At 36.9% G+C, this 15396-nt stretch overlaps 1 protein-coding gene across 1 annotated transcript; it reads right to left on the minus strand.

Moving 5' to 3' along the window:
• Window positions 1–4174: 4174 nt before the first annotated feature.
• LOC114684382 (vomeronasal type-2 receptor 116-like) lies at window positions 4175–13790 on the minus strand. The gene is made up of 6 exons (XM_028858948.2): window positions 13714–13790; window positions 11734–12025; window positions 10571–11374; window positions 9145–9372; window positions 7910–8033; window positions 4175–6052 (listed from the first exon to the last, which is right to left on the minus strand). The coding sequence occupies exons 1-6, from the start codon at window positions 13788–13790 to the stop codon at window positions 5124–5126; spliced, it is 2454 nt and encodes an 817-aa protein (XP_028714781.1). The 3' UTR covers window positions 4175–5123.
• Between the last annotated feature and the right edge of the window lie 1606 nt (window positions 13791–15396).

Consider the following 15396-nt stretch of genomic DNA (forward strand, 5'->3'; position numbering starts at 1 on the left):
TATCCTGTATGGGTCCACCATTCTGCTATTATCTGGTTTCCATGTTGGAAATGTGGACAGTTTCCTTCAGCTCACTACATTGCCTTTCTGTTTCCTTGTTTATATGGGTCATGACACCTCTTTCTGGATTTCAGTGACTTCCCATTTCATGCACTGCAAGGAATGAACTCTCTCCTTTGTTACTCTGACACTTCCTACTCATCTTGTACCATGAAAATACTGTCTACACATCCATCTCACCCTAAGACCTCTTGTTTTCTATTCTCATTTTCTTAAGCCTACTAAGGTGAGTCCAACATTATTACCCATTGTCTTTAGGCTGCTGATCTACAAATTCCTTTTTATATTTTGATCAAAATCACAAGTGAGTATTTAATTTCTAATGAAACAGGTTTTATATTAAAAACTGTAAAAAGAGTGAACTCCAAGTTAACTAACACAAAAAGATGTTTCTATTTGGAGCAGGTGGTGACTAACACAGAGAGAAAAAGTTGGCCAAGGTACATGAAATAAGAGTGGATAATTTTCAGCCCTTTGGAACATCATATCCCCTCCTCACCAGGCTCATGAAGGAGTGGAAAAATAGTAAGTAAGAACCATGGTTGATTACTATAAGAAAACAATTTCTTAGCCCACAATAAGTCAGGTGAGCATATGAACTCACATTAAGTGTGACAACATGCACAAACCTAGTGCAAGCACACAGAGGACCAAATCCCTCAACTGAGATTGGAGGTAGCCATAAAGACCTGCCACTAGCTGAAGAATTACTGACATTTGACACATCCATGGGGAGAAGAAATGAGAATTATTTTCAAGAGTTATACACTGGGTTAGTCAACTATGTTCCAGTGGAATACAATCCAAAAACTTTAAGACTAGGACTCTTTTTTTTTGAGGGTAGAAAAGTATGGCAGAAAGTTCTTGGGCTACACATAGGTGTTAGATCTAATATAACTGGCAGAAGGGGAAGAAAATCTACAGTACCCACTGAACACAATTCTCAAAGAACTAATAGAGAGGAATAACCAATTCCTTAATCTTGCCAGTGACTTAAAGTTGTACTCAGTTTGTGACAAAGCTCCTGGAATTGGCAAAGAAAGGAATACCACCAATACCACAAAGCAGAACACTTATGCTGTGCACAGTAAAAATATGTAGGTTCCCCTCACTTTAAAAGAGCACCCATTGAAGACTCCAAATGAGAATATGGCAATTCCTTGGGAATGTATTTGATTGAAAATGCCGGTCAAATGGATCCCTGATATAAACTGATGAAATACAGACTTATTACCATGGGTTATCACAAGGAGATTGTTGTAACTATTACACAAGCCATCGTGATACAGATTAAGATGGTTACAGGATTGGCAGCATTTAAAAAATGGTTCTGTGTTACAGGAAGTAAAGAGTTGTAAACAGGAGTAGCCCATGGCAGTTTCCATCAAGGTTTCAAAAGTAACTGACAATGGTCTAAAGTAAGCCCAGAGTCCTGTAATTAGGGAAGGCCTAAGACCATATTGCATCTGGAATGCCTTCTGCTGAGGAAGGTAATATGCCTGCTGTGGAACTGAACCCACATAGAGGTAATGTGTATTATAGCTAGCAGACCTGATGTTATGGGATGTCACAACATGGCCCAGATTATCTGAATATTACACTTAGATATTGGATGTGGGTCTGAAATTTGGAATATTTTAATGATGACTGCTGTTCTTTTTCTAATTCATTGTTTTGTGATACTGATTTCTGGTATGGGGGAGAATTTTGAAGGAGGGAAAGGTAGGATTTCAAAGCGTTTGAGCTTATATACTGAAAGTAGGTCATTATTCACAGAATTTTGAAGATTGTACCTACCTCAAGCTTTGGCCTTCATTCTCAGATTCCTTATCCTCTACTATGAAATGTTGATAGATCCAAATCTCACCACCTGTAGCCCACCTGAATCCTATGTGTCTTTCCTTAAATAATGATGGTATTTCTTACACATTAGGAAACAAAATAAGCTTATCTTCCATTTCATTTTTCATTTCAGGTCAATTTTTTCATAGGGAAGTAAGAAGTAATTAACAAAATTAATTAATAATCATTTGTTTATTAGTCATTGCAGTCCTTGTTTATGTGAACTGATATGTATGTTGGATTCTGTTAGAATATTGGAATACTTGACCTGGAGAGTTGCTTATTAAAGAAGTACCTTAGCTTAAAGTATATTGTCTGAGAGTATAAATATCTTTCTTCCAGGTTCTGACTCTAACAATAATATCTGTAATTGTTACTATAAGAATATATTTGACCATTGCTTATTTTAATAAATTTTATCTTGAGACACATGTTATCTCTAGAGGAATAATCTGTCTAGATTTTCCATGACAAGGTATTTATTACATTTTAAAGAAAGAGCATGAGCTCATTTTAAAGACAATGTCCACTTGTCTTATGGCCATTTTTTTACTGCTTCAGATCTCAATGGAGATTTATGACTTTTTCTATTTGTATGATTTTACTAGATTATATTGGTTTTATTTACTTATGTACTAATTTATCTTACATGTCTCTGTGTTTTAACTGAGAAGGAAAAAGAAAGGGTGTGTTTTGGGGTGGGTAGAAAGGTGGGGATGATCTGGGAGGAGTGGGGTAATGAAAACCATGATAAGAATATAGTGTATGAAAAAAATCTATTTCCAATAAATAAGAAAATTTAAGAATTGAAATCATGATATCTTGTAAGTTTGAGGACTCATAATTCTCTGCTTTTTCATAATTTAGCTTACTCGTCATTTGCTTAGATATTATGGTTTCCAATTATATTTTTATGTCTTTTTTGTCTTTCCTTTTTCACTTATCAAAAATATCTTTTTAAAATACAAGATATATCCTACTTTCTGTTTCCCCATTCTCTTCTTCTCCTGCTCAGATCAAATCCCATTCTATCTCTCATTAGAAAAAAATCAGGCTTCTATGGAATACTTATAAAATGTAGTATAAAACAGAAGCATATGAAACAAAAACCAATATATCTGAATAGTACAAAACTACCACACAAGAGGAGAATTGTCTAAGAAAGCACATAAGCAAGTATAGACATAGAGACCCACTTGTTCACATTCTCAGGAACCTTATGAAACCACTTATCTAGAAGCCATAATACATATAAAAAATACAAAATATAAAATAAAATAAAAAAAATGAAATGCCCTGACAGGACATTATGATACAAGGAAGCTGCAAAGACATGATTGTTTTCTCTTGGGAATCTATTGTTAGCTTTGTAACCTATACTTAAAAGAAGATTTTGTTGCCTAAGTGAGACTCTCTTAGAGTAAACTAGACTTTTATTTGCAATTGCCTAGCAATTGGAAATAGATACTTGGTTAGGAATGGAGGAATGTGAACACTCTAGTTTTAGCTCTGGGATCCCAGTTGTTAAGGACCAGTGCAGGCCTTGTGTGTGTTGTCCCAGTCTCTGTGAGTTCATGTGTGCATCTATCTTGTTGATGTAGTGGGTCATGTTCCCTTGGTGTCCTCTATACCTTCTGCCTCCAACACTCTTTCTGTCTCATCTGCCACAGTGTTCCCTGAGCCCTGAGGGGAGGTATTAGATGGAAGCACAGAGTTTAGGGCAGAGAATTCCAAGGTCTAATATTCTCAGCATAATGTCTGTTTGTGGGTCTCTATATTGACTCTCATGTGCTGCTTGAGGAAATTTCTTGACAATAGTTGAGAAAGGCCCTGATATATTCCAAAATGCCATTATAAGGCATTTTGTTGCTATGTTATTTACTAGAATTGTAGTATTTGGTTTTCCCTAGGTCCTTGAGCTATCTAGCTTTAGCTTCTTTGAAACAGGAAATTAGTGTCAGGTATGTTTTCCATTTCATGGATTGGACTAAAAGTCAAATCCCATGTTTGTTGGTTACTCCCCCAAGATCTATGCCACTATTGTTTTTGCTTATTATATTGCAGGCTGTACACCAGGGTGTAAACATATGTTTGTGTGTGTGAGTGTGTCTATATTTCCATGTATTCTACACACTTTACGTTGTTTTGATAATATTTGTTCATTTTGTTCTGGTTGGGTTTTTTCTCATTTGTTTTCTAAATAGAGAGAATATACTTTTAAAAGTCAATGAAGTAAATACATTTGCAAAGATAGAATCTGGCTGAATTTTAATTTAATTAAAATTGTAGAGATAACTAACACTAATTTATTCTTGAAATTTTATTGTCTGTGAATTATAAAAAGACTGATTACAATGAATGACAACATACAAGGCAAACAACACATAAGGTCTTAAACATTTATGCAAACATATATTATACAAGAAATAAAATGTGTCAGAATTATACATTTATATGAAATGTTGATAAGATATGGGGAAACAAGTATTCACAAATATGTAGGAGTTACATAGTACACAGTTTCAGTTGAAATAAAATAGAGCAATTTATCAAAAGTGAATAACTATAAATGACTGAGTACACAAAACATTTGGACATCTACAATCAATGATATCCATGAGCACACATTCTATGGAAGTGGTTACAGCAGGGCTTTTCACATTCCTCACAGATCTAAAAGTACCATCATGAAACTGACTGGGAAAGTATCTGATTAACTGTCATCTGACTTGAGTTATAATTAAGTAATAGACTGATCTTTATTCTATTTTAGTATGCATCTCATTATGCAATTATATGGCAGAGTAATATCTTCATGTCTAAATGGTATTCATTTTTTAAAACGTGCCTTCCTTCATAGCAAAAACATACATGAAATGTAAACACAAATCTTGGAAACATACCAAGGGCATCAAAGACGCATGGATACATATAAAAACATTTGGTGCTATAAAGGCAAAGTTATACAATGTTGAAGAGGTGAAAAATGCATACATGTCCCATTCATCTTTTCTTTAATATTAATTGAGAGAGACAATAAATTTTATGGAAATAGGCTTTCTAATGTAGAGAAATACATAAAAAATATTAGAAGAGTAGAGAATAAAGTTGGATAAATGAAAGCAATAAATTTAAAAATTTAAATTACTGTATGATCTCTGACAATTGGATTTCATGCTAAACAGACTCAAAGACTTGTACATAATTAAGAAAAACATGGACTAAGCTGTAAGGTCCACTTTTCCTCTAGAATGTGCTTTGTTCCTGACATGAGAAAGCACATTCCTATGTGGTCTGAACAAAATAATATAGCACTTGGGAAGAAAGATGCATCCTAGGAGACCTGCACTGGAAGCCAAAATGGAGAAGACTTCCATGGCCACCATGAGTTTCCCCTTGGTGCTGTGGTAGACAGGAAGGAAGGTGACCCACACACTGAAGAACACCAACATGCTGAAACTGATGAACTTGGCTTCATTGAATGTGTCAGGCAGGTTCCTGGACAGGTAAGCCATAGTGTAGCTTCCAAGTGCCATGGAGCAGAGGTAAGCCAGGACAGAATGGAAGGCAATAGTAGAGCCCTTGTTGCATATAATAATTATGTGGCCATGTTCAGTGTAAGCATCTGAGTCAATAAATGGAGGAGAGGTGCTCAGCCAAATGCCACAGAGCACAAGTTGGATGAGGGTGCAGACAGGAATAATGAGGTTAGGAGCCCTTGATACCATTATCCACCTTATCAGTCTTCCTGGCAATGTGATCTTGAAAGCCAGAACCACAGTAATAGTTTTGGCCAAGACTGTGGAGTGAGCCACTGTGAACAGAACTGCAAATGTGCTCTGTTGCAGGATGCAGGTGACTGTGTTGGGATGACCAATAAATAGCAATGGACAGAGAAAACAGAAGATCAGAGTGATGAGAAGGATATAAGAGAGAGCCCAATTGTTGGCCTTGACAATGGGAGTGTAGTGGTACTTCACAAAGACCCCCAAAACAACAGCTGTTAGTGAAGAAAAGCCCAAAGCCAAGTTGATGAGTGCCATCCCCAAAGGGTCTTCGTAGGACAGAAATGTCACTACTTTCTGGAGGCAGTGGTTCTGCTCTGTGTTTGCATAATGACTTTCTGGACACCTCACACAATGATCCATATCTACTCAGGAATTAAAGTTATTGTGAATCTTTGCTCAGGTTCCCCTTTTATCTCAATCCTCTTCCCAGCACCAGCTCTCTGGCATTTGCCCACATTTTTTTGTTGTTTCAGACTCAAGTAAATATGTTCTCAATAGTAATAATTAACAAATGCTCTCTAATGAGTCATTTCATATCAATACTGCCAATCTTCTTTGTTGGACATGAAGTGAACAAGTCTGTCCTTCTCATTGCTATACTTAAATGTATTCACAAGTAAGTAATAATTAATATTTTTTAATTTATATTGTCTTAAATTATTGAATTAAGTTACATAAACCTGACTTGATTATAGAACCTCCTCCTTCTTAATTCCTTTGTGTGACTTTGTCATGTTAGTTAAGTACATCTTTACATGCCTTGAAATTTCTTTCTTGTAGTTTTGTTTTCATACTCAATATCAAAATTAAACTGTTTCCATAGAGTTTATTGAATTCCCCAGTGTGTTTATTCTCTGATAGTGCTTATGAGAATGAGAATTATTAGGTTCTTGAATGGTGGAAAAACTCCCTTTATGAAAGTAATCATTCCCAGGGAGAAAAGATCTATTCAACAGATAGATATAAAACTCTTGTTTTAGTCTTAGTTGGTAATGGAATAATTTTGTGATACTTCATCTTTTCTAATTTGTGAGTTTCTTCTTGAATTCAAAAGATATGTGTCAATGTACTTACTACATATTTTCATTAAAATAATTCTATTTCATACTTTAATTAAAAACATTCAATATTTTTCAAAGTGGAATTTGCAATTTAATTGTTGTTGAAAATTCTAATTAAAAACTTATTGAATTCATCTTTTTGCTAGTGTCTACAGAATCTTTTATTCCATTATGAGCATTTTATTTGTTTCTTCTAGATGTGCCTTCCTGCTATGCTCATACTCTCAAGGTACTATGTCTCTACTGTGTTCCGTGTGTTTACTTCTATTGGTTTCTAAACAGAGCAAGAATGCTTCATATGCACAGCCGCATATATTCTTCAGTGAAAGCACAGGGTACACAAGTCATGACATATATTTTATAAAGATATGAGTATGATTTTTTTTCAATACAGATACACCTCATTTTATAGGATTTGAGGCAGAGGATTCACTGTTTTGAAATATTTAGCATTGATCTGTTACTCTTAAGGGGGACCAGGTTTCAGTTGTAAGTACCTACATGGTGGTCAATGCTATCCGTGCCTCCACAACCAGGAGATATGAATCCTTCCTCCAACTTTGCTGTGCACTAAGCAAGTACATGCACATACACATGCATGTAGGCAAAACACTCAGAGATAAAACAAAATGAATGAAAATCTAAAATAAAACATTTAAAAATATGTCCACAGTTAAATGAAATTTGACCATTCTGATAACCTCTGATAAACATAGAACCATGACTGAAATTATGCATGTAAGGGTCATAAGGATAAAACCATTAAATGTGTGTTAACTATAAACTAAATATGCTTTGAAATACATGAAAAGTCAGGAATTTATACTGTGTGTGCGTGTGTGTGTGTGTGTGTGTGTGTGTGTGTGTGTGTGTGTGTGTGTTAAATGCCATGGTGAATCAGGCAGACTATTCTGAGTAAAGTTGTTCTCTGAAAGTAACAATGGCTATAGTGCATCAAACAAATAAATCAGCTATTAGTTTCCATGGGATGAGCACCATTTAAACTGATGGTTAAAAATGAGTCAAAATATTTTTACTTCTAACTTAAAGAATCACTGGACTTATCTCTGCTGTTCCTTCACAGAACTTGTCCATCTGCTTAGACATTTCAGAACACTGTGGAGAGGTGGGAAATACTCCAGTTAGACTGGCACTTACCTGTCTCATTGGAAATCTCATTGTCTGGACAACGAGTGCAATCATAGCAGCAGGCAGCCTTGCCTTCCTGGGGGGATTTCCTGAATCCAGGAACACAGCTCTCACTGCACACAGAGCGAGGAAGCTGGGAATTAAATATAGAAGAGAAAATACTCAGGAGTTTATAGTTTTAAAACAATAAAGTGGGATTTTTTGAATATTGAACAATGAGTTGGCAAGTTTTATAATTATTTTAGCAGATTCTTCTTTTAATGCACCACTTTTTTCTAATTTCAATATATTATACCCATGAAGATCAATGTATTTAAACAATGATCCGAAGACAACAGAAATCTGAACAATTGTGAAAATATAAAAGCTAGGGCAAAATGAGAAGTTTGGTCACTGAGTTCTTGTCTAAATGGGCAAGTGTAATGGCATGCGGATACTGTTGTGTACTTCCTGACAGCTGGAGTGAGCAGCTTTGTTTTCCAATGGTCATGCTTAATTTACATTTGTCAATCTGACAGGTTTTAGAATTACCATATAAACTAGTCTTTGTGAATCTGTGTGAGCGATGATCTACATTAGGGTGCTTGAAGTGAGAATACTTATTTCATAATTAGGTATCACTATTTCATTGGCTGTTGTTTAAGATTGAAATGAAATAAAAAAGTGATGTGAAGAGCAGTGCTCACATCAATCTACTTCCTGACTGAAGATACAACATAATTCACTTTCTAAGATGCTTGCCAACATGATTGCCTGAATCATTATGAACTGCTCATGCCAAATGAGACCCAATAAAGTCTATATTCTTAAGTTATGTCAGCTTGGTTTTGTTGTTGTTGTTGTTTGACAAATTGCTGACTTTTTCATCAGGTAGACATATAATTGACCCATGCACATGTGCCCTCCATATTATTGTGCATTGCCATGGGCCTGAAATCAAATGACCATGAACTGCTATTTTCTAACCTGGAAGACAAATTATTACACTTGTCAAGTGGTTTCAGGACAAGGGTGAAATCTTAATGAATAGACACTGTATTTATTACTGGAAATACATGCACACAGAAAAAAGCATAGAAAAATAAACAATCCCATTACTCAGAATAATGCAATAAAAACTTCCTCATATGACAGTAGTTTTGTGCATACAGATGAGTATTCTGTAAGGAACCAACTATCATTACAGCCACAAACAAATGTTTATTGACATAGAGATCAAAGCAATGAGATAAGATCCAGCCCACCTCTGTAAATCCTATAGCCCACTGTATCATATGGTCAGACAAACATAGTTCTTGGCCCTGTGGAGCTTTTGGAGAAAATGTTCCAACTTTCATCTTTTGTCTGAGACCATCTGGAAAATTCCAGAGGTTGAGAATATCATATTCTGCTTCTAATTTCCTTTGTGAATCCAAAACCATAAGGTTTCCTGCACCATTTTTGAAATGGATATTCTTGAGATAAGGGTGAAGCTAAAAGAGATACAGAATTTGATGATGGATTTATTCCCAGAAAGATCAACAGAACCCAATGAAGCAATGTACCTCATTGTCCTAAATCCTTGATATGAATTGTAAGTTATACCAAGCTATAAACACTTTAATGGATGAAGATTAAAAATGAATATATCATGTTTCTTGTTACTTAATTTCAAAAGAAAGAATTCACACACACAAACACACAGTAATTAGCAAGCAAACAAAATGACTTAATCAATTGTGGTGATGTGTTGTGTCCTCCACTATATTGTGCACCCTAATAAAGTTTATCTGGGGATCAGAGGAAAAAGCCAACTACTATATTAAACATAGAGTTCAGGCAATGGTGCACACGCCTTTAATTCTGTCACTAGTGAAGCAGAGTTCTGTCTGGATCTCTGTGAGTTCAAAGCCACCTTGGCGAACAGAGAAAGGCATGGTGACACACGCCTTTAAACAGGACTAACCATAGAGGTCTGGAGGTCTGTACAGAGAGACAGGAAATGATGTAGCTAGGCAGAGAGAGGAAGTGAGATACAGAACAGAAATGCATATAGGTGTGGGTATACAGTAAGTAGGTCTCTTTGGCTGAAGATCACCAACTGGTAAGAACATTTAGGACTTCGTCCTGCTTTTCTGATCTCTTGGTATTAATCCCAATATCTGGCTCTGAGTTTTTTATTAATAAGACCTTTATCAATTTGTGCTACTATCAATGAATGTTGATTTAAGCAAATTTCCACAACAGTAATCTACTCAAAGTTTCAGTTTGTAAATTGGGGTGTTAATGTCCAAAATGAAATAAAATTGTCAGTTAGGAATCATAACCATAGATTCATAATTTGAATTTTAAGGATCTAATAGAATTTGACCATTAAAGATATAGTTCTATTTCTGTCCTGCAATATACTTAGTGATAATGGGGTTTCAATTGATTATAGGATCATGAGAAGATTCTGAGGATACCTGTAACACAAAGCAGATAATGACATATACACATTTAAACTTTATTGCCACCCATTCAGTCTGAACAATGACAGGTGTCTGCAAAGACTTCTAGACAACAAATTACATACAGTCTCTGAGGTGATTTTTGATAAAACCTGCCACAGTGTGCAATCATGTATTGTGTGCTTTTAGGAAACCAGTATGTCATAGTACATTTGATAATATATACAGGAAGAGAAATTACCTCCCAAGGATAGGTATTTACTTCCCCATTTCCATGAGGGTGAATTTCGACTTGTTTCAGAGTCATTTCATGGAGACTGTGAGCCACAACATATACAGAATTATATACATTATAACTCTCTTCAGTCATATCCATTTCCAAAGCATTTCGAGGCAACATTTCCAAGGAAGCATTGGGTTGACAGTTACCTAATATTTTACAATTGGGTCCAGAAAAAGAACAATTGAAATATCTGTTCCACAAAAGAGCAAGGATATAGTCTTCTGGATATATGGAAGGCTTGTATGTCTGGATAAACTTCCTAAAATCAGAAATATCAGCATGGTGTTGTGCAAAAATGAGACTACCATGGAATGGATCAGATACAAAATAAGGAACATCAGTAGTTACATCCCATTGTGACTTAGTGATCCAGACTTTCCAAGTAATTGAATGTATTCCTATATATATTATTAGATCATATAAATATTGAGTGACATCATAAAGTAAAACAACATTTGTAGATGATTTCAAGATATTTCGATGAATTGTTCTGGATTCATAGCCCGAGTAAACTTGGCTGTCCGGAATCATTTCTACAAAAGCTACACACACTCTGTTCCTGTCCATCTCTCTTCTCAAGTCTGATAGAATCTCAGCCCCATTGTGGTCATCTGTGAGAACCAATCCCACCCAGGTCCAGTTGAAATGAACCATCAAAATGACAATGCCATGTGACAGAGACATGTCCTTTTGTGCTGTCTGGTAGAGAGAAGAAAACTGGACTCTGTCACTTAGGGTATCGTCAAATGGCCCAAAAGTAATCTGAAGGAAATAGGAAACAAAAGTGAAAACATTGAGATAGAACACAGTTTTAAACCTGAGGTGACACTTTTATTGGTATAGACTACCTTCTGCTCATCGTATTTTAAACTTGCATCTTGTTTCTGAAGATATTTATAGAGAATTTCTTACAAGACACAGAGTTTTCTAAACCCCTAGTATAGGCTCCAGCATCTTCCTCTTCTCTATCCTGAGAAAAGTATATGAGGGCATGTAACTAAATACCTGATTTGATCTCTTTGATAGATGAATGTCACAGCTTCACCTCTTTACATTGAAAACATATCAAATGTCTGTAGTTTAATATGGGTTTCTTGTTCCCTGCCAACCACATTCCTCACCTGTGGATATTTGTAAAGATTCAGCAGTCTCCCAACTTGTACAGATGTTTCCCATTCTGTTCCTGTAAGTAAAGCAGCAACCTTGTTCTTTCTTTTACATGTGTAATTGGGAATGTATATTCCCATTCCTGTGAGGCAAAAATAAGTTTCCTTCATAATATCCTGTAGATTGTTTTCAACATTATAGAGCTCAAATCCGAGAGATGTGTTGGGTAAAATGTGAGTGTTCCTGTTGATCTCCTCAATGGCAAATATGAAGGCCAAAGAAAACTGGTAGCTCCTCAACTTGAATCTGCAGAGAAGGATTGTCAATATTCATAGCGTGGACTCATATCATATCTAACAATATGATGCTGGACTACATTGTAGATGATATGGTACTAATGGCTTTTATACCTTCAATGCTATATATCTACAGACAATAATTTTTGTTAGCATGGGGATTTTTTTGAATGTCATGGTATATAGTAAGTGATGATTTAATTATCTAAAAGACTTGGGTGTGTCTAAAATTTCCTGGCAGAAACCTTGAGCTGTACTGATAATAACCTTGGAATCTCTAGTATGGGGGAACACAAATAAAACCCCTATTCTTTTTATACTTTAGTGATATAATCAGCTGATGGAGACTTCCATCCTTAAAGGCTCTCCTGTTATGTATTATAAAAACCCCAAGTCCCACCACACCACAATCACTCTGTCTGTACATAGACGGGGAGACGGCATCCTTTCACTTGTTTTGATGAAGGACCAACATTATTTATAGGGATGTCAGCCTATGTTGAAAGTATCAATCCCAAAGCAACCTTGGATCTGAACCTGAGAGGGTTTAGGAGTCCAGCACCAAAACACGTCTCTTTGAACAACCTTCCCTCTCTCCCATTCCATTTCCCTCTCCTTTCTGAGAGCCATACAATGAAGAGCAGAATGGGTGAGTGAACTTCCTATAGTTTAACAACCAACAGTCATAACTGAATCCCCTGGGCTACTTTGTAGCATTTTTTTTTTTGCTATCTCTACCATTTGCCTGCCTTTTTCTTTATCCTTTAACTATGTTCTTACCTTACACACAAAGTTGATTACATAACAACCTTGAATGCCCTGATGATAGGCATAACTTGGAGCTGAGTTCAACTTGAACAGAATATATGATCTGGTTCATTGCACCCATGACTTGAGGATCTTTATCAAGATGGAAGTAGCCAATTGACTTGGAGGCTAAGTTTGCCTAATGATATCATAAAGCAAGAATACTCATACTTCTTGGGACAATCCAAAATGGTGACCACCATTAAATGTCATTGTCCCATTGAGTCCAACAGGATCCACATACTCATATTATATATGACCATGGAGAAAATATCTGACCTCTGTGGTGTTTATTTTGTCATTATTAATGTTTTTCCTCCATTTTGTTTTAACATTAATAGGTTATTAGATGATATAATTACTAGCTTCTAAAAAGATCCTAATTAAAATCACAAGCCTGAACAGAGACTCGAAGGATGAAATGCCATGTGAGAGAGAAACTGTAGCCAGGAAAGTGCTTCTATGGTAGGCTCTACAGGGTCTTACTGCTAATTCTTACTGAGAAGTCCGAGTCAGTTTTCCTCTAACTGAGGTAAAATGTCCTTTATTTGTTATCTGAATGTCTGCTTTTGTTTCTGCCCAAACTAACAACATGTTGAATAAAGATACCTCTGTGAGGCTTTCCTTTTACAATGAAAAAAATAAAAATCTAATCTCAACCAGCAATAATTATAAAATCTTGTTTTTTTTAGAATTTGTCTTTTATATTTTTTCATAGTACCACAAAATTCACTATTTATTTTAAACCCAGGAGGCTTTGAAGAACTTGCAGGTTAAAAGAGGGATTTTTCTGTATAGTTGCTCACAAAATACCTCTGATGAGTCCTGCTAAACACAAGATGTTTCTGAAACATCTTTCAAACCAGAACATGTCCCTGTTTCCCAAATTACCCAGGAATGATTATTTTGTTGGCTTTTTCTTGATCATGTACATTAAAGGCATGAAGATAAAGCATACTCTGAAGCATTGCATAGTGGATAATTATTTTTAAGGCGCTTCAGCTACATCATTTTAGCATCTGTGTAATTTAACTGAAGTGAGATTCTCAATTAGCAGGTTTCCCTTTCATCTCTTGGATGTAAATTCTTCATGGACAGGGAAGTGCCTCCCTCTTTGAGGAGCTATATTTATGCCCATTTTTTAAAAATTATAACTGCTTGGCCATTAGCTCCAGTTTATTACTGACTAGCTCTTACACTTAAATTAACCCATAATTCTTATCTATGTTTAGTCACGTGGCTTGGTACCTTTTCTCAGTTCTGCCTTGTCATCTTCCTTCCTCTGTGTCCGGCTGGTGACTCCTGACTTTGCCCTTCCTCTTCCCAGAATTCTCCTGGTCTGCTGGCCCCCCTATACTTCCTGCCTGGCAACTGGCCAATCACTGTTTTATTTTTATTTTTTTCATTTTTATTTATTAAGAAATTTTCTACTCACTCTACATACCACCCACAGATCCCACCTATTTCCTCCTCCTATCCCCCAGCCCTCACTCCCAATACAACCCACATCCCCCAAATCAAGGTCTCCCATGGGGAGTCAGCACAGCACAGCACACTAAGCCTATGGAGGTCCAAGCCCCTCCCCACTGCACCAAGGCTGCACAAGGCATCACACCACAGGCACCAGGCTTTCAAAACCCTGCCCATGTACCAGGGATGGATCCTGATCTCCCTGCTAGGGTGCACCCCAAAAAGTTCGAGACAAACAACTGTCTTTCTTATCCCAAGGGCCTAGTCCAGTCCCATGGGGGCTCCACAGTCACTAGTCTACAGTTCATGGGCTTCCACTAGTGTGGCCGGTCATCTCTGCATATCTTCCCACCATGATCTCAAAGTCCTCTGCCTGCAGAATCCCTCCTCTCTCTCACCAGTAGGATTTCTGAAGCTCAGCCTGGCACCTGGCCGTAGATCTCTGCATCTGCCTCCATTAGTCACTGGACAAAGGCTCTATGATGACAGTTACGGTATTTTCTAGACTGGTCACCAGAGTAGAACAGTCCAGGCACCCTCTGTACCACTGCCAGCAGTCCAAGGTGAGAGCCTCCCTGGCACCCTGCCTCTTCCTATTCCCATGATGTCCTTATCTATCATGGTATCTCCCTGCCTGCCCTCCCACTCTGTCACTGTTCCAGCTCAACCCTCCCATTTTCCTATGCTCTCATCCCCTACTCCTTGCCCTCCACCCCTCCCAACTCCCAGTCCTCGCATGTAGATCTCATCCACTTCTCCTTTGCTGGACCATTCATGTGTCCCTCCTAGGGTCTTTCCCTGTTACCTAGCCTCTATGGAGCTGTGGGTTGCAGCCTGGCCATCCCTTCCCTCACATCTAGTATCCACTTATGAGTGAGTACATGTTTGTCCTTCTGAGTCTGGGTTACCTCACTCAGGATGATATTTTCTAGTTCCATCCATGTGCCTTCAAATTTCATGATATCATTTTTTTTTCTGCTGAGTAGTACTCCATTGTGTATATGTGCCACATTTTCTTTATCCATTCTTCAGTTGAGGGGCATCTAGGTTTTTTCCAGGTTCTTGCTATTACAAATAATGTTGATATGAGCATGTGTCCTTGTG

The sequence above is a fragment of the Peromyscus leucopus genome, chromosome 23 (assembly GCF_004664715.2).
Source record: "Peromyscus leucopus breed LL Stock chromosome 23, UCI_PerLeu_2.1, whole genome shotgun sequence".
NCBI lineage: Eukaryota > Metazoa > Chordata > Mammalia > Rodentia > Cricetidae > Peromyscus > Peromyscus leucopus.